The sequence below is a fragment of the Medicago truncatula genome, chromosome 6 (genome assembly GCF_003473485.1).
Source record: "Medicago truncatula cultivar Jemalong A17 chromosome 6, MtrunA17r5.0-ANR, whole genome shotgun sequence".
NCBI classification, from domain to species: Eukaryota; Viridiplantae; Streptophyta; class Magnoliopsida; order Fabales; family Fabaceae; genus Medicago; species Medicago truncatula.
This window is the reverse complement of record NC_053047.1, coordinates 15,588,266-15,611,772: the sequence shown is the minus strand read 5'-3', so window position 1 is coordinate 15,611,772 and position 23,507 is coordinate 15,588,266. Positions and strand designations below refer to the sequence as shown.

General features: G+C 32.6%; 2 protein-coding genes across 3 annotated transcripts; both read left to right on the top strand.

The window, feature by feature from the left end:
* The first annotated feature begins 1,704 nt into the window (after nucleotides 1-1,704).
* On the top strand, nucleotides 1,705-3,462 carry LOC112416080 (uncharacterized). The gene is made up of 4 exons (XM_024786320.2): nucleotides 1,705-1,990; nucleotides 2,121-2,169; nucleotides 2,638-2,902; nucleotides 3,176-3,462. Exons 1-4 carry the CDS (start codon nucleotides 1,733-1,735, stop codon nucleotides 3,303-3,305), a joined length of 702 nt encoding a protein of 233 aa, XP_024642088.2. The 5' UTR covers nucleotides 1,705-1,732; the 3' UTR covers nucleotides 3,306-3,462.
* A 16,225-nt stretch (nucleotides 3,463-19,687) lies between these two features.
* On the top strand, nucleotides 19,688-22,886 carry LOC11444345 (uncharacterized). Of its 2 annotated transcripts, none has more exons than XM_003619057.3 (4): nucleotides 19,688-20,112; nucleotides 21,372-21,581; nucleotides 22,366-22,391; nucleotides 22,488-22,850. In XM_003619057.3, the coding sequence occupies exons 1-4, from the start codon at nucleotides 19,786-19,788 to the stop codon at nucleotides 22,687-22,689; spliced, it is 765 nt and encodes a 254-aa protein (XP_003619105.1). In that variant the 5' UTR covers nucleotides 19,688-19,785; the 3' UTR covers nucleotides 22,690-22,850. The 2 variants fall into 2 exon arrangements, with proteins under 2 accessions (XP_003619105.1, XP_024641536.1); XM_024785768.2 differs by having other exon boundaries at nucleotides 19,975-20,112; nucleotides 21,380-21,581; nucleotides 22,488-22,886.
* Nucleotides 22,887-23,507: the final 621 nt, after the last annotated feature.

Below are 23,507 nucleotides of genomic sequence, written 5' to 3'. Positions count from 1 at the left end.
ATCACTTGTTAACAACTAAGTTGGCTCCCCTTGCGGATTCTGCAGCGAAGTTAGTTTGGCATAATCAGTTTCCTTTGAAGTTCTCAGTTTTTGCGTGGAGGTTGCTTCGTGATAAATTTCCAACAAAACCAATTCTAGTGTCTAGAGGCGTCATTTCTTCATAAGCTTGCTTGTGTGTCTCCGGTTGTGGCCATGTCGAAACGGAACAACACTTATTATTATCGTGCACTACCTTTGCTACTCTATGGCAGTTAGTGCAGGACTGGATTGACTTTTCATCGGTGGACTCTCAGATTATTTCCGATCCTTTCTTGTAGTTTATATATTCGACAGGTAATGGGAAAGGTCGACGCTCATTTCTACAGATTATATGACTTCTTTGTGCCTTGGTTGTGTGGAATGAACGTAATAATATGCTATTCAAAAATTCCGCAACCCCCATTCCCCGGTTGTTGGATAAGGTTATATATCTGTCCTTAGGATGGCTAAAAGCTAAGAAAGCCACTTTTGTGTTTGGTACTCATAGGTGGTGGTCGAGCCCTTTAACTTGCTTGGGCATCGTCTAATTGTTTTCGTTTTACAGTTTGACATTGTGTATCTTTAGTGGTCTTTTTGGCATGTCTTGTGCTAATGGGACTGCTCTGTTTGTGGTTATAAAATTCATTTTTGCTTGTTAATAAAGACAAAACTTTCTACTATTTGAGTAAATCTCCAATTTTCTTTTTAAAAATACAAAGAAAAATTAATACACAATCAAAATTAATAAATCTAAAACAAACGGGCCCTAAAGGAAGAAACAAGTTTTTTTGTATATATATATTTTTTTATTTAGTGAATAACCATTATAATGATTTCTTTTATTTATTTATGGAAAATCTTTGAGGGAAGAAAGATGTTTTTTGTCTGTTGAATATGATTGTTAGTATTGAATTAATATTATCATATTTTATATATAGCCGCTGACAATAAAAAAAACCAAATTTAGATGTTTTGTAGTTGAAGTTATTAATTCTTTATTCATCATCGATTAGCACTCTTGAAGTTATTAACGTAGATGAATACTTTGCAAATAAATCAAATTGGAATCCTCCCTTGGAAAAATGATTTGACCTTTCCAATTCTAATATGAACAACTTGCTCTATATGTTTCACCATGGACAGGTTTACTTCACGATCTTAATGGTTAGATTTGTTTGGCCTCAAAGTTTATGTGGCCATAGAGTACATAAACAAGCACGAAACTTGTTGCCTACGATGATATGAACTCGGGTACGAAGATTTTATTTTATAAACACGAGTATGTGTTAGTTTGTTTTAATTCAAGTTTAGTTTTAGTTATAATCACAATCAATGATTAATCACATTTTGTTTTAGTTCGTTATGAAGTTTGTTACAGGTTTGTTAGAGGTTAGCAAATAAGATCTAGAGTTTGTTACATTGCTTGTGCTTGAAGCAACTTAGCTAGACATTGTATATACTCTACCACCTTTGTATATTTTCATTAGAATCAATAACAATTTCATCATAACTTCTCTCTTCTTTCAATTCTCTCTAATTCACAAATCACAAATTCACATAAACCCTAGAATCATAAAATTGCTTCTGTTGCTTGTGAAACAAGCATCAATTGCTGCGCTATCGATTTGGCATCAAGAGCCTGTGGTTTCGTTCTAAGGGGTTATCAAGATCTTCAATCACGCTATTTGAAGGAAGAAACACTAAAGGAAACACCATGAATGGTAGCAGCAGTTTCAACACACATCTTCTAATTCTTGAAGCACGCAATTGGGAAAGATGGAGTGCAGTGATGAAGAATCTGTTTGGAGCACAAGATCTGTTGGAAATTGTGCAGAATGGTGTTAATGAATTAGCTGCGAATGCCACTGAGGTGCAAAGGAACGCACACAAGGAATTGAAGAAGAATGATTGCAAGACTATGTTCTTGATTCAACAAAGTCTTGATGAAGGAAATTTTGAAAGAATGGAAAAGGTGAGTAGTGTATGCATCTTTAGATTCGCAAAGTACATTCAATTAGTTTTTTTGTTGAGAAATTTGTATTAATAGTATAAAATTTTTGGATGTTTTTTTTGTGTGTTTGACATCATATATTCCTCTCCAGGGAAAACAACGCGCCAAACGATCTGTGTTGGGTTCCTCTTCTCCTGAAGGTTTATTCTAAAATTTGATTCAACTCATTGGGGTTTTCTTCAAAAATATTTTATGCTTCTATGATAATTATGTTTTATGGTTCTCTTCATATGATTTCCCTCGTGACTCTGATAGGACCTTGGTAACTATCTGTATTCTATGTTAAGAGATATATCACGTACATCTCGGTTCAAAATTCGTACATGTTTTATAGACACAATCCATATGGTTGAACTTGCGAATTTGGGAACCTTATACATGTTCATATAAACAGATTTCAGACCTTGTTTTCTCTCCAGCATGCTCTACACTTGTTTATCATATTCATCAACTTTGGCTTTCATTCAGTGTGCAATTGTTTATATTTTTAGAATAATGTACTATAATATAAATCTTCAAAAGAATTGTGTGTATATTTTTACGATAATGTTCTATAGAATAATCTTTTTCCACGGTTTCTCATTTTTTTGATTTAGTCTGCGTTCTAGAAAGCATGGAAGATAAAGAGTTGGAAGGAAAAAGAAATGTGTGTATGATATTGATCGGGAATGTCGATAAAGAATTATGCCCATCAACAGCTGTGGAGTTCTTATACAAACATACCCAAGTCTCAGCAAGTATCTTCATTTTTCCAAGTTTATCGTTCGAGATATATACTAGGGGTGCCATTATGACGCATACTGAACAAGATTTCCAAAAGCTTTGTGACTTTTTGACAGAGCAAAACTACATCATCACATCTTCGACTGGCAGGTACTATAGGTCTTAAACATTGATATATGTGTTATGAATTTTACCGAATAGCATACTTTGGTTTAACCGTGAAAGTGAATGCTTGATTCGTCGACTTAAGTGATTATTTTAACACAGATTCCAGGTTGTTTTCGTGGTAATTATTTTTGTAATTTAACCCACAATACTTTGAAAAAACTTATGAATCTGCACGGCTTGGCGAGAGAATTCTGCATATCTTATCTATGATTGTTTTTATTTGCCATTTCAAACCTTTTTACGGTCTTTTTTCAGGCCATGGGTGGTAATTGAAAAACAAGTGGGTCTCAAAAATGTCAAAGCATCAATAGGAACATTATTTCCTAAATCTGAGGTAAGTTTATACACATTTTTCTTTCCTCCTCTTTTCCAACGAAGAACTTAATGGCAGGATAGTAGAGCATGGCCGTGTGTCAAGACTATAGGATCGTCACAGTAATAAATTTTGCGCGAGCACCTGGTCCATTGATGAGAATGCATTCCTTTAAACATGTAATCCGTATTATTATAACCTTAATTTCAGCCAAGGACTGCAGAGTTGATAAGGTGCATGCATAAATTCTTTGCATAAATTTTATATTACAGCAAAACATTTTGTTTTTTCAGAATGCAAAACAGGAAGGAAAGAATAAAACAAGCAACACTTTGAGGATTGTAAATTCAGGAACTCAAGAATTCAAGATAGCGAGTGATAAGAGGGATTTATTTACAGAATTTGCAGATCATCAAGTGCGACTGCACAAGAAGCTTGCATTTCTGGAGGGAAGTGTATCTGAAATCTGAAACTAGTTCTTTCAATGAGTTTGTTTAATAGTTATAGACTGGTAAAACTAAAGAAGTAGATTCTAATTTACCTTTGATAAGAATCCATGTATTCTCTTTCAATCATAACTATTGTTTTTAATCTTAAGCATGCGTTGAAACTGAAAGTACCAATGTAATGAGTTTTTTGTAAACATGTTGTTGGTGTAAGACACCTATGACTAATCTGATTTTGGATAACTTGACTGGTCGGCTTTAGAGCCCGTTTAATATAGCTTTTTTTAAAATAGATTTTTGTAGTGTGATATGTTTTTGTTATATTTTTTTTAACAAAGAAATTTTTAAGGAAAGTTTTTAATGAAAATTTTGTTTGAAAAGTTTATCTTAAAATGTTATTCTAAGTATTTCATCATTTTATTATAATTTTCTTTGGATACTAAAATTTCGAAAAAAATTCTCTAAAAAAAAGCTATTTCAAACAGCTTTTCATAAAAATCATTTTTGAAAGATTTCATTTTAAAAAAATATGTGATTTTTACAATGTAAAACCTCAAACAATTAATATTTAAGTTAGTGAATGTCTCTTTAAAAAAAAAAGTTAATGAATGTCAAAATTTATTTTTTAACTTATACCAAATGTGTTTGAAATAACTCCTTTGTGAAGGGAAATGGGGAGGAATCGGGATGGGGTTGGCGGTGTAGAGGGAGGATGGTATGAGGAGTATGTCTCAAGGAAGGTAGGTGATGGGGTGGACACGTTTTTTTTTTTGTATGATAGGTGGATTGGTGGGGTTCCTCTCTGTGTGTGTTTTTGTCGGTTGTTTGACTTAGCTTAGAACAAATCCATTACAGTGGCTAATTTTTTTTCTCTAGGTTGGGAAGAGGGGCAGAGGCGTGGAAGTCGTGGCGTCGGTTGCAAGCGTGGGAGGAAGAGTTATGAGAGGAGCGTAGGACATTACCTCATGATGTTTCTTTACAGACTAATTGTTCAGATTAGTGGTTGTGGTTTCCTGACCCTTCAGGGGGGTATTCGGTTCGAGGTTTGTATCACTTGTTAACAACTAAGGAGGCTCCCCTTGCGGATTCAACAGCGAAGTAAGTTTGGCATAATCAGGTTCCTTTGAAGGTCTCAGTTTTTGCGTGGAGGTTGCTTCGCGATAGATTTCCAACAAAACCAATTTTAATGTCTAGAGGCGTCATTTCTTCATTAGATTGCTTGTGTGTCTCTGGTTGTGGCCATGTCGAAACGGAACAACACTTATTATTATCATGCACTACCTTTGCTACTCTACGGCAGTTAGTGCAGGACTGGATTGACTTTTCGTCAGTGGACTCTCAGATTATTTCCGATCATTTCTTGTAGTTTACACATTCGACAGGTAGTGGGAAAGCTCAACGCTCATTTCTACAGTTTATATGGCTTCTTTGTGCCTTGGTTGTGTGGAATGAACGTAATAATATATTATTCAATAATTCAGCAACCCCCATTCCCCGGTTGTTGGATAACGTTAAATATTTGTCCTTAGGGTGGCTAAAAGTTAAGAAAGCCACTTTTGTGTTTGGTACTCATAGGTGGTGGTTGAGCCCTTTAACTTGCTTGGGCATCGTCTAATTGTTTTCGTTTTACAGTTAGACATTGTGTATCTTTAGTGGTCTTTTTGGCATGTCTTGTGCTAATGGGACTGCTCTGTTTGTGGTTATAAAATCCATTTTTGCTTGTTAATAAAAACAAAAACTTCTACTAGTTTTGACTAATTCTCCAATTTTTTTCTTAAAAATACAAAGAAAAATTAATACACAATCAAAATTAATAAATCTAAAACAAACGGCCCTAAAGGAAGAAATAAGTTTTTTTTTTATATTTTTTTATTTAGTGAATAACCATTATAATGATTTCTTTTATTTATTTATGGGAAATCTTTGAGGGAAGAAAGAGATTTTTTGTTTGTTGAATATGATTGTTAGTATTGAAATAATATTATTATATTTTATAGGTTTAAATGCTCTTTTGGTCCCTTAACTATTTAATTGGTATCGCTTTGGTCCCTTAACTAAAAAAAAGATTGTTTGAGGATTTTAAGTTTTTTTTAGTCTCGTTTTGGTCCCTTCTGTTAGGTTTCCGTTAATTTAAATAAAAAACGTTCAGTGTGGACACGTGTCACTTTGTCATTGGCTCTGAGATTTTTTTTTTTACAAATTTTTTTTTTTTTAAATATAAATATTTTTTTTTTTGTAAAAAATTCTCAGAACCAATGACAAGGTGACATGTGTTAACTCTAGGACACGTGTCACTTTGTCATTGACTTTGGGATTTTTTTTTTAAAAAAAATATATTTATTTTTATATAAAAAATAAATTATTTTTTTTTCTAAAAAAAAAAACTCAGAGCCAATGACAAGGTGACACGTGTCCAGGAGTTAACTTTTTTTTAAAACCCTAACGGAAACCTAACAGAAGGGACCAAAACGAAACTAAAAAAAAAATTAAAATCCTCAAACAATCTTTTTTTTAGTTTAAGGACCAAAGCGATACCAATTAAATAGTTAAGGGATCAAAAGAACATTTAAGCCTATTTTATATATAGCCGCTGACAATAAAAAACCAAATTTAGATGTTGTAGTTGAAGTTATTAATTGGAAAAAGATACATAGACCACTCTTTTCTATACACCCCTTTGTACCAGTGTTGATGTTACAGGGGTAGTTTGGTAATTTCACGCGCTAGTGATAGTTTGATAGTTTTCGCAATCTCTTCCTCTTCTCTGTTCACAGATCCGTTCTGTCTCCGTCTCAATCCCACTCTTCCAATTCTCTCCCGCAACCAGACCGCTTTCTTTCTCCCTCAACCAACACACGTTCTCCACTCACCGCCATGTCTCCTTCCCTGATCTCCTCCCACTGCTCCGTCCCCTTTCAGCCACCGTCCAGTCGCAAGAACGGTCGGCACACAGTCACCGTCGCGTCAGAGTCTTAATCACGACCTTGCTCCCTCACTCAAATCGTTTGAAATCTCTATCACAATCAAGTCGAAAATTGAATCTCTTTGTTGAGGGTGATGTTTATATCAAATTTTTCATTACATTTTGTGATGATGCTTTGTATTTATGGTTTAGGGTTCTGTTTGAATTTTTTTTTTCAAAATTTAAATTTGTTTTGAAATTAGTTGTAAAACCACCAGACCTGGTTAAAATTGACATTTACTTTGAAATTAGTTTACCCATTTTGAAATTGTTTTTCAAAATAATTGTTTAAAGTAATTAGAAATCCATGGTGAAAAAATGAATCATAAAAATGACTCATATTATCTAGGTTTTTTTAACCCTTCTCATATGTAGTCTGTGCTTGATGTTTATTAGAGGATAACTAAAATCCATCCATCCAACTTTATATTGAAATCAATGGCTATCATGCAACTCTCTACCGAAAGTACATGCTTTGAGTTTCTATGGAAATTTCCACCAGCAATTGAAATGTGTGATGTTAGTAATCTAGAATTTATCATCTGCTTGGCTTTAATAAGATGCTTTGGCTTGTTGCATAAATGTTTGAATTTAAAAATTGTTGATTGAAATAATTGTATGTTTGATAAAAACTGGTCATTTGTTCATTGGATATTTTTGTTGTATTAGCATGGAAGAAACCCAAGACAGAGCACAAGCCTTGCCATTGCATATCAATTTTATTACACGACAATAGAAACTCATCTTGCTTGATGATCTGATATTTATGTAATGGATAGAGGCATTGAGTGGTGGAATTGGTTGGAAGAGTGAAATGGCTATTCCATCTTTCTGTGTGTTTGACTTATAGTGTATTAGTGTATTGATTTGGGACAGATAAATAACATGGACTTAGACTACGTGAAGATCCATTTTATGAGCAAATGGCTGTTGAGTTTTCCAAGTACCAAATCTCAGTAAATGTGTATGCATTCAGTGATAAGTACACTGACATAGCCTCCTTAGGTATTTTATTTTCCTTCAATTTCTATGTATTTTATTTTCCTTCAATTTCTATGTATTTCGTTATGCCATTCTATTTTTAAACCTATTACTCTTGATTAGAATCAGGAAGATTTCTGATTGATATATTTTATGATTCTTCAGTTGTGGTAGTGTTTTATGATGACTTGATGGCATGAGTTTATGGGCTTCAACTATGATTTAATTATAAACTGATACTCTAACTCATGGATCTATTTGACTATGAACTGGTCTATAGATGCTTAAAAAGAATTCACGAGTTATGTGTTGATTGTAGTAGTTATATCTGTAAACAAACGATGTATCCCCGTGTCCCGATGTAATTCTATCAGCATTTGCAGTCTTCTAAGTATATAGTCTTGTGTGCTGATGATCTTATACTTGAAGTAAAAATTTTTTTCTTCGTGTCTGTGTAGGAACTCTGGCAAAGTACACTACTGGTAAAGTGTATTACTATCCAGCTTTCCAATTAGCCATTCATGGGGAGAAATTGAGTCATGAATTAAGGAGAGGCCTCACAAGAGAGACTGTAGGGGAAGCATGGATCATATGCATTGCAGAGATACTTAGTAACTAGTTATCTATGCTGGATTGATGGAGTTTTTCGATGATTAATGATGATCTAATTACATATGTACTAGAGGTTACTTCTATATGGTGTATTAACATACTTGTAACCATGTATTATTAGCTCAAATTAGGAGCTTGTTTAATGACATACTTAGTAAACAATCTCAATCAGTAAATAGTCATGTTATCTTTCTTGTGCTTTTTTGGTTTATTTTAATGTTATGAGGTGAGTAAATAATCACAATCACTAATTTTAGATATTAGCAGTGACCACTTTTGTGATTCTCTGTTTGTATGACACAAAACAAAGTTTTTCCATCTTAAAATTTTAGATAACCAAAACAATGAGCAATGTGACCACAATTATTAGGAGGCGTCACCATTATTTTATCTAGGTTTTCAAAGTGTTCATCTTTATGCACAAACCTCGTATGAGATCAAAGACGCGTTTTAGACTCCAATAAACATGGAGGGCCCATAAGTTTTGTTATTCTATGTTTGTATGGCAAAAAACTAAGTTTTCCTCGATTTGGTTAGTATTGTAAAGTCTGTCAAACTTACAAGATACTTCACTTCCCACTTTATTAACATCAGTCTGCTCACAAGTGTGTCCAAATATATTATCTTCCCTCATATCACGTGGAGGAATAATGAGAAAAACAAATTGGTTAGGGAAAGAAATTGTGGTTACGCCTTTGATATAAAATAATTCACATAAGTTATGGTTAGCAGTCGTTAATCACTAATGTTAACGGTCCAACATACCTAATCTAATTTGATCACTGCACTAAAAGTCTTTCCAACAATAAATAACTTCTTTTACAATTTGCGAGTTTATCACGCCTAAAGACGGACAAGTTCTAATTTCTGAAAAAATAGTGGTCACGCACCTTAAACAATGTGGTCACACAGACCATATATTTAGCTAATTTATCTTTCCCAAGTATAAATTTGAGGTAAGTTTATACACATTTTTCTTTCCTCCTCTTTTCCAACGAAGAAGAACTTAATGGCACGATAGTAGAGCATGGCCGTGTGTCAAGACTATAGGATCGTCACATTAATCACTTTTGCGCGAGCACCTGGTCCCTTGATGAGAATGCATTCCTTTAAACATGTAATCACATTTTGTTTTTTCAGAATGCACCGCATGAAGGAAAGAATAAAACTAGCAACACTTTGAGGATTGTAAATTCAGGAACTCAAGAATTCAAGATAGCAAGTGATAAGAGGGATTACTTCACAGAATTTGCGGATCATCAAGTGCGACTGCAGAAGAAGCTTGCATTTCTGGAGGAAAGTGTATCTGAAATCTGAAACTGTTTCATAAATAATTATTTAGGAATTATTAATATAACCTTCCAAACATGACAATTGTATTTCATCTTAAGCATGCGTTGAAACTGAAAGCATTACAAGGTAATGAGTTTTTTGTAAACATGTTACTATTGTTTTTCCAACTATATTTTTTTCGTAGTGAATAACCATTATAATGATTTTTATTTTATTTATTTATGCATGTTTGAGAGGAGAATGAGGTTTTTCGTTTATTGAATATGATTGTTAGTAATAGACTAATAGTATTGAATTATATTCTCAATTAATAGAAGTTAGTTGAATACTAACAATCATATTCTACAAATCAAAATCTTCTTTCTTCCCTCAAACATTCAAATCGATATCGAGTATAGCTGTAAAAAAATGCAGTGATAAGCTCCTTTAATTTGACAGAAAATTTACAATAGGTAGACTTTACGGAACCTTCTTAGCTATATTTTTGTGTGCATGCTTGAAACTTTATGAATTTGAATGCCTAGCTAATTGTGCGCAAATTTGAACGGATATGCAAGTGAGTACGATTACCCTAGTGTCCAGCCCGACTCAGCCCTCACATTATATATAATATATCTATAATTTTATTTAATACTAAAATTAGTGTATTAACCTAAATCTTTGGTATTCATTGTAATATGCATTTTTTTTTTATATTTTAGATCTTTTTTATTAGATTAAATGCTCGACTGTGTAATATTTTATAAGTTGATTTAAAAGATTTTAGGTTATATTTTAATTAAGTTGTGATATATTTTGTTATTTATTGTCTTTTTGTTATTAAAGTGCGGGTAATAGACGCAATTACGAGCGTTTATGTGGGTATATAGTACATAGACAAACACCAAACTTGTTGTCCACGATGATATGAGCTCGGGTACGAAGATTTTTTTTATAAACACGAGTATGGAGACGTGCCCAAGAGTACCTAGTCTAAAGGGTCAAAGATGTTTAAATTAAAATTCAAATATGAATAGGTGCTCAGAGTATGTACCTAGTTAAAATCTAGACCGTGTTAGAATCATGACATGCATCATTGTTTTTTTGTTTGAAAGAAAATACTCTTGCGGTTATTAACGAAGATGAATATTTTGCAAATAAATCAAATTGGAATCCTCCCTTGGAAAAATGATTGGACCTTTCTAATTGTAATATGTGTTAAGTATATCATATTGTTTTGAATTAAGTTAATTGAACTTAATAACTAATTCCTTATCTGAGAATCTTACATAAAACAACAAATTAAGCAACATGAAAGAAGGTCCAAGTTCAAATAGCTCGCAATAGTCAAATTTCCATAGTGATGTCAAAGAAGATTAATATGTCACCTTCTCTCATCCTTAAATAGAAGTGGTAACTATATGTCTTTGAATAGATGCTTTTTGTGACTTCATAGTTTATACATGTTGAAAAATTGACTCAAAATTTGGATATTGAAGTTATGGAAAATTGTAGTACGATGGCAGGCATCGTAGTACGATTTTGGATGGTTCAGGTTTGTGTAGGCATTGGAAAAATTGTAGTACGATGGGAGATATCGTAGTGCGATGTTGTTGGATAAGGCATAGTACTGTATTGTTACCTGCTCCATCGTAATACGATGGTAGATATCGTAGTACGATGCTGCGAGATGCTGAACACTATTTAAGGCTTCTTTCTTCATTTTTTTTTGTGTTGCTTTGAGAGAGAAACCTAGGAATACAAATGAGGTAACTTTAGGGTTTAATGTCTTTGTAGTTAGGTTCTCTTGAGGGTTGGGAAACATTGTAAACACCTTGGGTAGTGAGAATTTCACCATTGGAAGGATAAAAAATCTTCCTTTAATGTTTTCTCTTAGGATTTATTGAGAGTGTGGGTGACATGAAAAATGTGTAGAAATTAGGTTGTGTTCTTTGTGAGCTCTTGTGCTAATTTTTGTAACTCATTTGTATCACTTTCATCTTATTGAATTGGAGAGGTGCTCTCTCCTCGAGAGTAGGTCATATTGGACCGAACTAGGTCAACATTTTCTTGGTGTGTTTATTTCTTTTCTCACTTTATCTTATGCTTGTGGTTTTGAGCTTTTCACTTTGATTCCTAGATTAGATCTAGGTGTTGTTGTTATTGTTGTTGCTTGTGTTTACTTTGAAATTGGTTACTACGTACTTTTCTTTGCTCCACACATCATAGTTTCATTGGTGTGAGTTTTGAGTCCGAATTCACAACAATACATGTGAATATATTTGAAAAAAAGAGAAATTAGTGTCACACTCAAAAATTCATCTCCGAGAACTCATATGTTTACATATGCATTGTTGGGACAAATGCAACATCATTTTTTGGGCATTCTAATTTTCTACATGAGAATAACCAAAATGCCCTAACTTTCATTCTCTCTTTGTGTTCATATTTATCCTTATTATCAGTACCACCAACCATAAACCCATCAAATCAACATGACCTCTCGCACTCTTTGTGTTCATATCCATCCTTACTCATCGAAATTAAAAACCAAATCATTTATTCCCAAATCAACACAACCCATAAAATCAAAAAACACATTCACATAACACAAATCGAAAAACCAAATCGAAAAACCAAATTGAGAGACGAGGGATCCCTCTCACACCCAAATCATCATTGTTAAAAAAAAAATCATCATTGTTCCTTCCTTATTCTTCATTTGAATTAATTAGTTTCATTTATCACTAATTAACTGACTTTACAATTTTCTTTTTAAGTGTGTAGGGTGTCACATAGGTATTGACCGGTCCAAATTGGCCATTTGCAAAAAGGGTAAAGTTTAGGAACTCCGTTCTTTTTTAATAGGGGGCCAAAGTTGATCCCTTCTACACCAAAGTTGAGATGGAGATGCCGACGAAGAAAGAAATGAGTTTAACCGATCACGAACAGAAGCATAATTATGTGACAGAGTATCAAAACTACGAAGACGATGCTTGGTACGTCGTCATGGTTACGCTGCAAGAAAAGGAAACACTGCAAGTTAGTTACAAAAAATTCAATGATGTATACAAAAATTTGTTCCCTTCATCGTTATTCCATTCGTTGGAAGAGTTACATGAGTTTGAGAAACGATTCCGACCAGTTTCCGTTCAAGCTCAGGATTACGAGTGTCATAAACTCGTTCACGGTGTTAGGGTTTGCGCCTCGGTGCGCTTCAACTCTAATGGCCTTCGCTTCTATGATGCTGTTGTTGATACGGTTGGTTGCTTCATCATTTTCTCATTTTTTTTAAATGTTGTTTTGAGAAAGTTTTAGAAAACCTAGAAGCATTTCTTATTAGGTCTTTGCACGCTATTTCATAATCCATAGTTTTGTGTAAATATTAAACCTAGCATTAGAAAACCTAGAAACATTTCTTATTAGGTCTTTGGGTTGAAGGGTTAGGACCATAGTAACATATTCACCAAAGTGGGTTAAGAACCACATATTCGCTCGCGCATACCGGTTCACGGTTCTTTTACGAATTGGTTTATCTCAATTCGCAGTCTAATCCTCCGGAAACCAAGTACCAAAGACAGAATTCGTACGAACCTAGCAAGAGACATAAATTGGCCTTTTGAGGATGAAAGAAAGAGTTTTCGTCACTAGATCTTCATTTTCCGTCGACAAATATATGTTTTCCGGTCATATCTATGTTTTCCGGCCACAGCCCCTTGGTTTTCTTGCTCTCTATTGTGTTTTTTATGTCTACCAGCGTCTGTTTGCTCAAATGTTGATGGAGACGAGTGAAAAATTAGTTTAAAGAATAATTAAGGCCCAATGCAGGAGATAAAGATACTTAACCCTCAAGTCAAAGAAAAAATATATAAAAAAATATATCGGAATTTTACTTCACACCCTTACATTTATACATTTACCCTTACATTTGTCTTAAACTTCCAATTTCGCCCTTTTATATAAACTAAAATCTACCCCATCTTTTTTTCTCTGGACTTTTTTTAAGCTTTTCGAGAACAAAATAGAGTAAGTGATATAATCAGACACCTTTTATTGAGTTGCCTAGTTCACAAACTTTCTGGAAAAAAATTTAGTAACCTAGCTCCCACTTCCTCTTTTAATCTTCCTCAGTCTCTTTTAAATATTTGTCAATCGTTTCAGCCTTGTAATTACCCCAAAATGCATTTTGTTCTTATTCATGTCATTTTGTTGTTGTTTTTTTTTTTACAGTTAGTTCAATTGAGTTAGTAAAACTTAAACAAACTGAATAAATATATATTATGTCTTCCAGAAGAAAAATAATTCACATGGAAATAATGTTGTATAAAGTTTTCTGAAAATTGTTACTTTTAGTCTATCGAAAATGTTATTTGGGGTAATTCATCATAGATTCGGAAAAGTTAAAAAGTGAGAGTGAACATTCAAAGTGAATAATAAGGGTAAAATTGGAATTTTTAGTGTTTTGTAGGGGTTAAGGTACACATGTGAGGGTATGGGGTAAAATTTCCGAAAAAAATAAAGTAGTACAGTAACATAAATAAAAAAATTGTAAAAAAGGACGTGATTAAATAAAAATTATATTATTGAGAAATTAATATATTATTGAAAAATTGTTAAAGTTGAATTTTACTTATGAAATTAATATTTTTAATCATTTTTTTGTTTATTTAATTACTTTTTTCATAACGTACCGGTTAATACATTAGCATGTACCGCGAACCGCAATAGCGTACGGACTATGCATACCCTCCCATGTACCCAATTCTTTGAAGGTTACGTAACGCGTGCCTGAACCCGTACCACATACCAAAACGTATTACGAATTATGCGACTATGGTTAGGACTCAATCATATTATTCTTGTAAGTAAATGCATGTATTAATGGATAGATCCTTGTAAACATATTTTATGCATTAAGTTTATTATTAAACCTAACTTTAGATAACCTAGAAGCATTTCTTGTGTGCTACTTTATGAAGTAAGCAACTCACTTTAAACTGTGAAGTGGACAATATCAACTGTTAATTTAAAAATTAAAGGGATATTGTAGGTACATCATAACAAATCATGAGTTTCTTATAATAACAATTCTTGATTTTCTCACTTTACACTTTATTCACTTTAGAGAATCCTTGCCCATCAACGATAAGATAACTGTTGTAGCAGCAACATCTAGGATCAGGAATTGAAGTTTCAGATATGAGTTGTTTCTTTTTTAGTAAATTTTACACTGAATCTCTGTTTCATTATGAATGTTTTTAATAGGTGGAAGAACACAATCATTCTCAGAAAAAAGACGAAAAGTGCTTGTGCACCTTTAACCTATCCTGGCTACAAGGGCCAAATGAGGGGAAGTTGTCTGCAGCAAGAATTGGTGACATTTGCATTGTGCAGCCAATAAGAGAGCACGTTGCAGCTTTGGCTTCGTTCTTGCAGATTTCAAGGAGGAGAATAGAATCGAACTCTAGACAAGAGTTGGTGGCGCACTGCAACAAAGGAACAAAAACTAAGACCAAAATGGGATTCTTCGAAAGAATGGAAAAGATGAGTGTATGTATCTTTATATTCGCAAAGTAGTTTCCTTTAGTTTTTTTGTTGAGAAATTTGTATTAATAGTATAAGATTTTTGGATGTCTTTTTGTGTTTGACATCATACATTCCTCTCCAGGGAAAACAACGCGCAAGACGATCTGTGTCGGGTTCCTCTTCTCTTAAAGGTTTGTTTCTATCATTTTATGTAATAGTAGAGGTTAATTCTAAAATTTGATTCAACTCATTGGGTTTTTCTTCATAAATATTTTATGCTTCTATGATATTTATGTTTTATGGTTCTCTTCATATGTTAAAATCATATATCAACATTTAGATTTATATTATTTTAGTATTTATTTACTATACATGTAGAATCATGTGAGATGCTACAGGACTGGCAAATGAGTAGGATTGCATTCAAGTGTAACTTACATTGATACTATCTGTATTCTATTCTAAGAGATATTTCACGTAAATCTCGGTTCAAAATTATTGTCTTTTATAAATACAAATACAATCTTTCTGGTAGAACTTGCGAATTTGGGAACGTGACTTATTAATTATTCTCGACCCTTATGCATGTTCGTATAAACAGATTCAGACCTTGTTTGCTCTCCAGCATGCTTTACGTTTGTTTATCATATTCGTCAACTTTGGCTTTCATTCAATGTGCAAATGTTTAGATTTTTACGATAATGTTCTATAATATAAATCTACAAAGGTTTTTCCTAACATTTTCATTTTTGATTTAGTCTGCCATGACGAAAGCATGGAAGATAAAGAGTCGGAAGAAAAAAGAAATGTGTGTATGATTTTGATCGGGAATCTCGATAAAGAATTATGTCCATCAACAGCTGCGGAGTTCTTACACAAACATACTCATGTATCAGCTAGTATCTTCATTTTTCCAAGTTTATCGTCCGAGATAAATACCACGGGTGCCATTATGTCGCACACTGAACAAGATTTCCAAACGCTTTGTGAATTTTTGACAGATCAAAACTACATCATCACATCCTCAACTGGCAGGTAGCATAGTTCTTAAACATTGATGTATGTGTTATATATTTTGATGAATGGCATACTTTTGTTCAACCGTAAAAAGTGAATGTCTGATTCGTCGACTTAAGTTATTATTTTAGCTAGGCTTCCAAGTTGTTTTGGTTATTATTATTTTTTAATTTAATCCACAGTTAACTTAAAAAAAGAACTTTACTACCTCTTTACTGTCTTTTATCAGGCCATGGGTGGTAATTGAAAAACAAGTAGGTCTCAAAAATATGAAAGCATCAATAGCAACATTGTTTCATAAATTTGAGGTAAGCTTATACACATTTTTCTTTCCCCCTCTTTACCAAAAAAGAATAAGTTAATGACACACTATCTTGCCTTTATATTACTAAGTTAGCAGACCATTATGTTTTATTATATATTTGTTTGTAATCGATGTTATGCTAAGTCATTGATAATATTGAAACCCTAGCCGTCTCTTTGTTATTCTCTATTGTAACCCAAAATTGTTAACAATTCTAACCTTAATTCCAACTAGCATTTGATTAGGTGCCTGCAATGATACCTAACTGCAACAAATTTTGTTTTTTCAGAATACATCACAAGAAGGAAAAATTAGAACAAGCAACAATTTGAAGATTGTACATTCAGGAACTCAAGAATTCAAGATAGCTAGTGCTAAGAGAGATTTGTTTATAAAATTTGCTGATCAACAAGAGCGGTTGCACAAGAAGCTTGCAATTATGGAATCTGAAATCTAAAATTAGTTCTTTTATTTGATTAATAACCAACAACATTTCAGATAAGAATCCATGTAGTCTCTTTCAATCATGACTAGTTTTTATCATTTGAAACTGAGTATTACAAACATGTCATTGTTGTTTGGATAATATAATCATATTAATTCAACATTTCGGATAAAGTATGTTGAATTAATATGATTATATTATACATATAGCCGCCGACAATAAAAAAAACCAACGGTGAGCCTGTCATTCTTCCTTATTCTTCGTTCAATCCGTTATATCTGTAGCCTCGTGATTATGTTTCTTTTCATTCAATCCTGTCATTCTTACATATTCTTCTCTCAATCTGTTGTATTTATATCATTGTGATCCTGTCAGTCTTCCTAATTCTTTTCTCATCCTGTTATTCTTTATTATTCTTCGCTCAACCCGTTTTATCCGTAGCCTTATATCATGTAGTTATTCTTCCTTGGTAGCATGTATATCTGTTTTAATCTATTCTATAGTATGAAAAACACAATTATATCCCATTGTGTCAAATAATTAGAATAGGATATAATTGTATTTTTCATAATATAGAATAGATTTAAACGAGTATACACACTGGTAAGGAAGAATAGCATGATCACAAGGCTATAGATAAAACGGGTTGAGCGAAGAACAAGGGAGACTAATAAGATGACAGAAGAATAAGGAAGAACGACAAGATCACAAGGAGCTTATTATTATTCGTTTTCTTAGGGTGTGTTTGGATGGAGGGTTTAGGAGGGGAAGGAAAGGGAGGGTTTAGATTTCATTTTTAAATTATGAACACTATAAAATATTTTTTGAAGAGTTAACATATGAACATGATAAATGATAATATAATACTTCATTCACACTTAATTTATTTTAGAGAAACATTATCTAGTCCGTAATTTAAAAAAGAAAAACAAACCCTCCCCTCCCTTCCCCTCCTAAACCCTCAATCCAAACACACCCTTAGAGTTGTACATGATATGGATAGAATGTTTAAAGGAAGAAAGAGGTTTTTTGTTTGTTGAATAAGATTGTTAGAATTGAATTAATATTATTATATTATAAATATAGCTGTCCCCGTGAGCTTAATTAACTCAGTTGTTAAGGACAATGCATAATATATATAAAGTTTAGGGTTCGAACCTTGGACACCACCAAAAACAAAAATATATCAAATGTAATGTAATCTTGTAGTTATGGAACCTTAACTACTTTTTTGCATGCATGCTTGTAACACTGTGCAAGAGAGAAATATTATACTGTTTAACTTTATGAAATTGGAATTATGTAAAATTATTTTAGGAACACTACATGGATTAATCTAATTGCATAGTTTTAATTCAAACACTAATGAGAACAATTGTGAGTGCTCACGAGTATTTATTTCCCATTTGAAACCCATAGAAAGATCAACAAAGAATCACATTGCTGGATAAATAGGTTCCATAGCTACGACATGATGTTCATACAAGTCACATCAGGCATAAAAAAATAAAAATAAAAATAAAAAAGATAGAAGAAGACATTGATACCGCTAAAAGAGTTTATTGAAGGTATGTCTCTGGCATGTGTCAATGTCCAACACGGATACGAAACAACAAATGTGATTACATTGAATTATATCATTTTTTTAAAATTTTATTGACCCCATTCTGTGTCCGATACGACCGTATATTTGTTTTCATATACATATGAATAGTTTAGTCGGAGGAGGGAAATAAGTTTTACCGGTTTGGAAATGGCACAATTATAAATCCAACAATATTAAATAAGTTTTAAAATAAAAACAAATCCGCCAAAATTAAACTAATTCCAAAATAAACCCAGAAACATAAATTGAATCTCAAATTAAATCCAACACATGATTATTTTTCTAATTAATCAATCAACCAAAATTTATTATATAAATGTTTTTTTATTAGATTGGGTTATAATAGGTTTTTCGGGCCGCTTCGCTTTAAATTTTGTGTATCCCACTAAACAAAAAAAAAAAGAGCAAGTTCACGAGTTGGCATGCGAGATCATTTCGCCCCTGCCCAGTTTTTTCAACGAGTAAGTGGAGCAGGCCAACTAAAGAAGACAAGTTCGAAACATCGGGTTAAAAAAACTAATTCGGTATATCGGACTTGTTTTGCCACCTTAATTTTTACACTCTCATATCGTTCTTAATTAATGAATGAAAGTTCAATAATTTTTTAGATATAATTTTTTTTTTTTAACAAACAAAAATGGAATATATTACTAAAAATACTGTAATTGTTGAAGCACAAGACGTGGCAAAACAATCACAAAAAGATTACAACACAGTCAAAATTACATCAAGGATAGTCAATGCCCAAACATAGAAGCGGGCTCGACCACCAACTATGTGTACCAAAATAAAGACTATGTTACTAACTTTCAACCACCACAAAGTATTTGATTTTACTTTATCTAGCAATAGTGGTATAGAACTGTGACGATTCTGAAATAACCTATCATTCCGTTCTTTCCATAAAACCGAGACACATTGAAACCAAATCAAATGAAATAATGATCGACGCGATTTCAAGCCACCTGCATATTCAATAAATTGCACAAAGTGATCTGAGATAGTATGAGAATCGACCCCTTCGACACCAAGCCAAGCCCGCACCAGAGGCCACAAGGCCTATTTTTCCAGAGTTATATGAAAAGTAGAAGCATCTTGTTTTGAGGAGGTGGAGAATTTTATTTATTTGTTTATTTATTTTTGTAAGTTTTTGTGGAGGAAGATAATAGTACCCAAGTGAGAAAAGGGTATAGATTATATACACCAAAAACCATCAACACAAGAAAAAGACATGTTCAGATTTTTATTCCATTCTCAAAAATATCCAAGGTGAAGAACAAAACCAATGAAAAAGACACATAAACCTTCTCATTGATTAATTTCAAGTTTAGGAACAAGAATCTTAATATCACTACAATATTTCCTTCACCTACTCATCCAAATGTTGCACTCTCACTTACACCACAATCACCAATTTCTCTTCACAAACCTCCCAATTTCCTTAACAACCCACCACTTTTCTTCACCATCTCCTCTTCATAAATTTCATCATAATTCTCACACTATTTATGCCATTAATCCTTCTCAAGAAGTATTTTTACCGTTGCTAAATAAATTAATCACTGCAAAAGTGGAATTAAGCCCTATTTTTGATGCTATAGATGAGTCTTCTTCAAACCAAGTAACTATCAGTGTTGTTCTCTCAGTAGCTATTGCTGTTTTCTTATTTCCCACTATCCAGCGCCGGATCAAAAGAGCAAAACAATTGGTATGTTTTGTTGTTGTATATTCTGATTTTATTTATTCATTCAATTTATGGTAATTTGACAATTTATCTCCATGTGTGTTCTGTTTTAAGATATAAACATGTGTGTGTGTAGTTTGACGATTTTTCAAATTTTCTCTTTTTTATTGGAATATTTTATTGAGGTTCCAAGACAAAGTGTTGAAAAAACCAACATTAGAGTGAGAATCGTTAGCCCCGTGAGCGTAACTCAATTGTTAGGGATAAATATTGTTATATGTAGGGGTCGAGATTCGAACCCCAGCCACCCCAATATAATTCACCTTAAAAATGGTGAATTTTAACCAAAAAAAAAAAAAAAAAAAAAAAAAAGAGTGAGAATTGCTAGCAATCCTTCTATAAAGAAATTGGTTCTTATAAATATTGAATTTAATTGTAGTTTTATGGAATTAATCATCCTATTTTAAAATCCGTCGGTTTTAATCCTTCCATCAATTAAGATGATATACATGTTTTGAATTAATTTTAAGGGAGTTTCCTTACGGTTTCACCAATGTTGATATTTACCTCTCATCATATAATATATCACATCATTTAAAAAATATTAAATCATCAATTTTTTATTTCAAAAATATAATAAAGCGACAAAAACAGTCAATTTTTAAAATAGGATACCAACACATGCTCTTTAATTTAGTAAATTTATGTGGATCCCAACAATTTAAAATTTTCATGCTCTTATCATGTATTTGTGTATTCATTCACCTTTGCCATAAATACAAATTGGTAGATATTTTTTTTTTTTAAGGAAAATTGGTAGATATTTATTGAAAGTGGTGCAAATAATATTAATTAGAAGGTACAATTGAAAAAAGTAATTAATTTTGTATATAAATTAAAGTCATTTACTTTGCAAATAGATCAATTATTTTGGTACAAAGGGAATATTGTTTTGAGACATTGATCAAGTTTTACTTCATGCATGAATCATTATGGATATACAAGGAAAAAAAACTATGTTTTTGTTGGGCAACACAAAATCAGAGTTCAAAGCATGATTATGGTGTAAATTAAAAATATACTAGCTCTGGTCCTATATAAATAAGAAAAAGTTGAGTCAGTTAACATGTTTGGTCTAATAATTGGTTTAAATACATTAACTTTCCACTTTATTTTGCAGAATGATGACACCACTTATTATATATTGATTTTTTTCTATAATATATGTTATATTTCAATTGAGTCCACATAATATTCTTGATGAAATGGATTGGTGATTTTAGAAATATAGGTCTTCTGGGGTGAAGAAGTCATCATTGAATAGCACAAAAGGACTTATGGGATCAACTAGAAAGAAATCTAAGAATCCACCTTCACCAGATAAAGCATTGTTAGGAGCAGTTATGGCTGGTGTTATTGCTGTTATTCTCTATAGGTTTACAACAACTATTGAAGCATCTCTATATCGCCAAACAATTTCAGACAATTTCTCGGTTTGTATATCTTTTCTTTTCTTGTGTCCTTTTTTATGAATGAATGGTTAAAAATGATCATAATATCTACCATTGTTATGTTCGTATGAGGACCATAAGTCCATAACCCTTTTTTGACACTTTTAATGTCAATTCATTAGAAAATGTGTTTATTTTACAACTAAGGAGAAAAATTAGGTGCATATTTTTGAGCTTTTTCCATGGGCTTTTAACTTAACTACCTATGATTCCTTTTAATCCATAATGATCTAGGGTGATCATAAATGTTGGCATGAGTCAATCAGCATTTTGTCAAGATGCGAGTTGGGAGTACGTGCAAGCACCGCTTAAATTAGTATGAGAATTAGAGTGAAATATATTGAATGGTTAGAAATTGTGTACCTTGCGTTGTGGTTCTATGACCTATTTATGCAACTGAGGATAGAGTTGTTGGATTAGTCGTTAAGGGACGGTTACAAACGGTGAGTATCAACGTGGAAATTGGCGATCATTGTAGTGCATTTATGTTCGGAAGGAAAACCTTGACACGATTGGGTTTGTGATAAGTCTGTTGTGTTCGGGCTTAGCACACAGGGAGTTTTGGGTCTTGGGTCAGTCTAGGACACATCATTTCCTAAAAGTTTGTTATATATACAAGAAATGTATTAAGTTAATCGTAACAAAAGCACTTAAGAAAATGCACACGAGTTTTTTTTTTATATTACTTATAAAATGTAACTTTGTAAAACTTTTTTTAAGTGTTGCAACATATAATTTAACACATTAATGTCTAATGCTTTCTCAGGTTCGCCAGATAACAATCACCATAAGGTACCTTCCATAAACTTATCGCAAATGAGTCCTTAATATTTTCATAATTTATATAAAAATATATCTAACAATACTTTGATATTTGTCTCACTACAGAACGGTAATAAATGGCTTATGCTACCTTGCTACATTTGTATATGGCATAAACTCTTTTGGTTTATTGCTTTATTCTGGCCAACTTGCACTCAACACCTATGAGAAAGGGTCATCAAGTGGAAAGAAAATTGAAAGCAAAATCATGGAGAATCACATAAATAGCAACAAAAATGAAGATCAAAGTTCAAATAATTCACAATGATGAAAGTCCAATAGTTGCTACTACTACATGTTGGTTTTTTAATAGGTGCTTAGGGTGTCCTTATACATGTGCATAATGTTTGTAAGTAAATACAATTTAACATTTACACTAGTACATATTGTCCATAATTTAATATTAAAACAATTTTACTTGCAGGAGTACAATAATAGAATCTAGGGTTTAGACTGTTTATTAAATACCTTGAGAATGATTCCATATGGGTGGTATTTATAGCCCTTTGTGGACTTGTTTTTACGAAACTTAAGCCCCAAGCAAACTGGGCCCTATGTCTTTTTACTAAGCTCTAGATGCTTCTAGAAGCTAGTTGAGGCGGCGCCTCTGGAAGAGCACGCCTAGGCCTCAGGAGCCCTTATGGAGGGCGCTTAAGCCTTTCTAAAAGGCATTCGAGCCCTTAGAAATATAATCACGGTCCAACAATATAATATGGTTATTTATTGACTTATTAGAATGATAACATTTTTCAATAGAAGTAATATAGTGCTGGATAAGTTATGTGTGGATTTCTAATCCATACCTTGTGTTATGTTCCTCATTTAGTGTTCTTCCATCCTTTTCATTTAATAGTGTTTAAATTGTGGTATTTAATTTTAAATACTTAATAATAATAAAAATAATAGTAATTATTTTTTTTATTTGAGAATATCACTTCTCATAAATTTAGTTTATGGTGGTTGCGATAAGAATAGGAATTTAATTAAATTTCTTATATTTCCATCATTCAAATCTAATAGTTTGTTTCCTCCACTTTTGTGGATTTGTTTCTTTTTATCCTATCCACAAGTGTTGTTGAACTGATT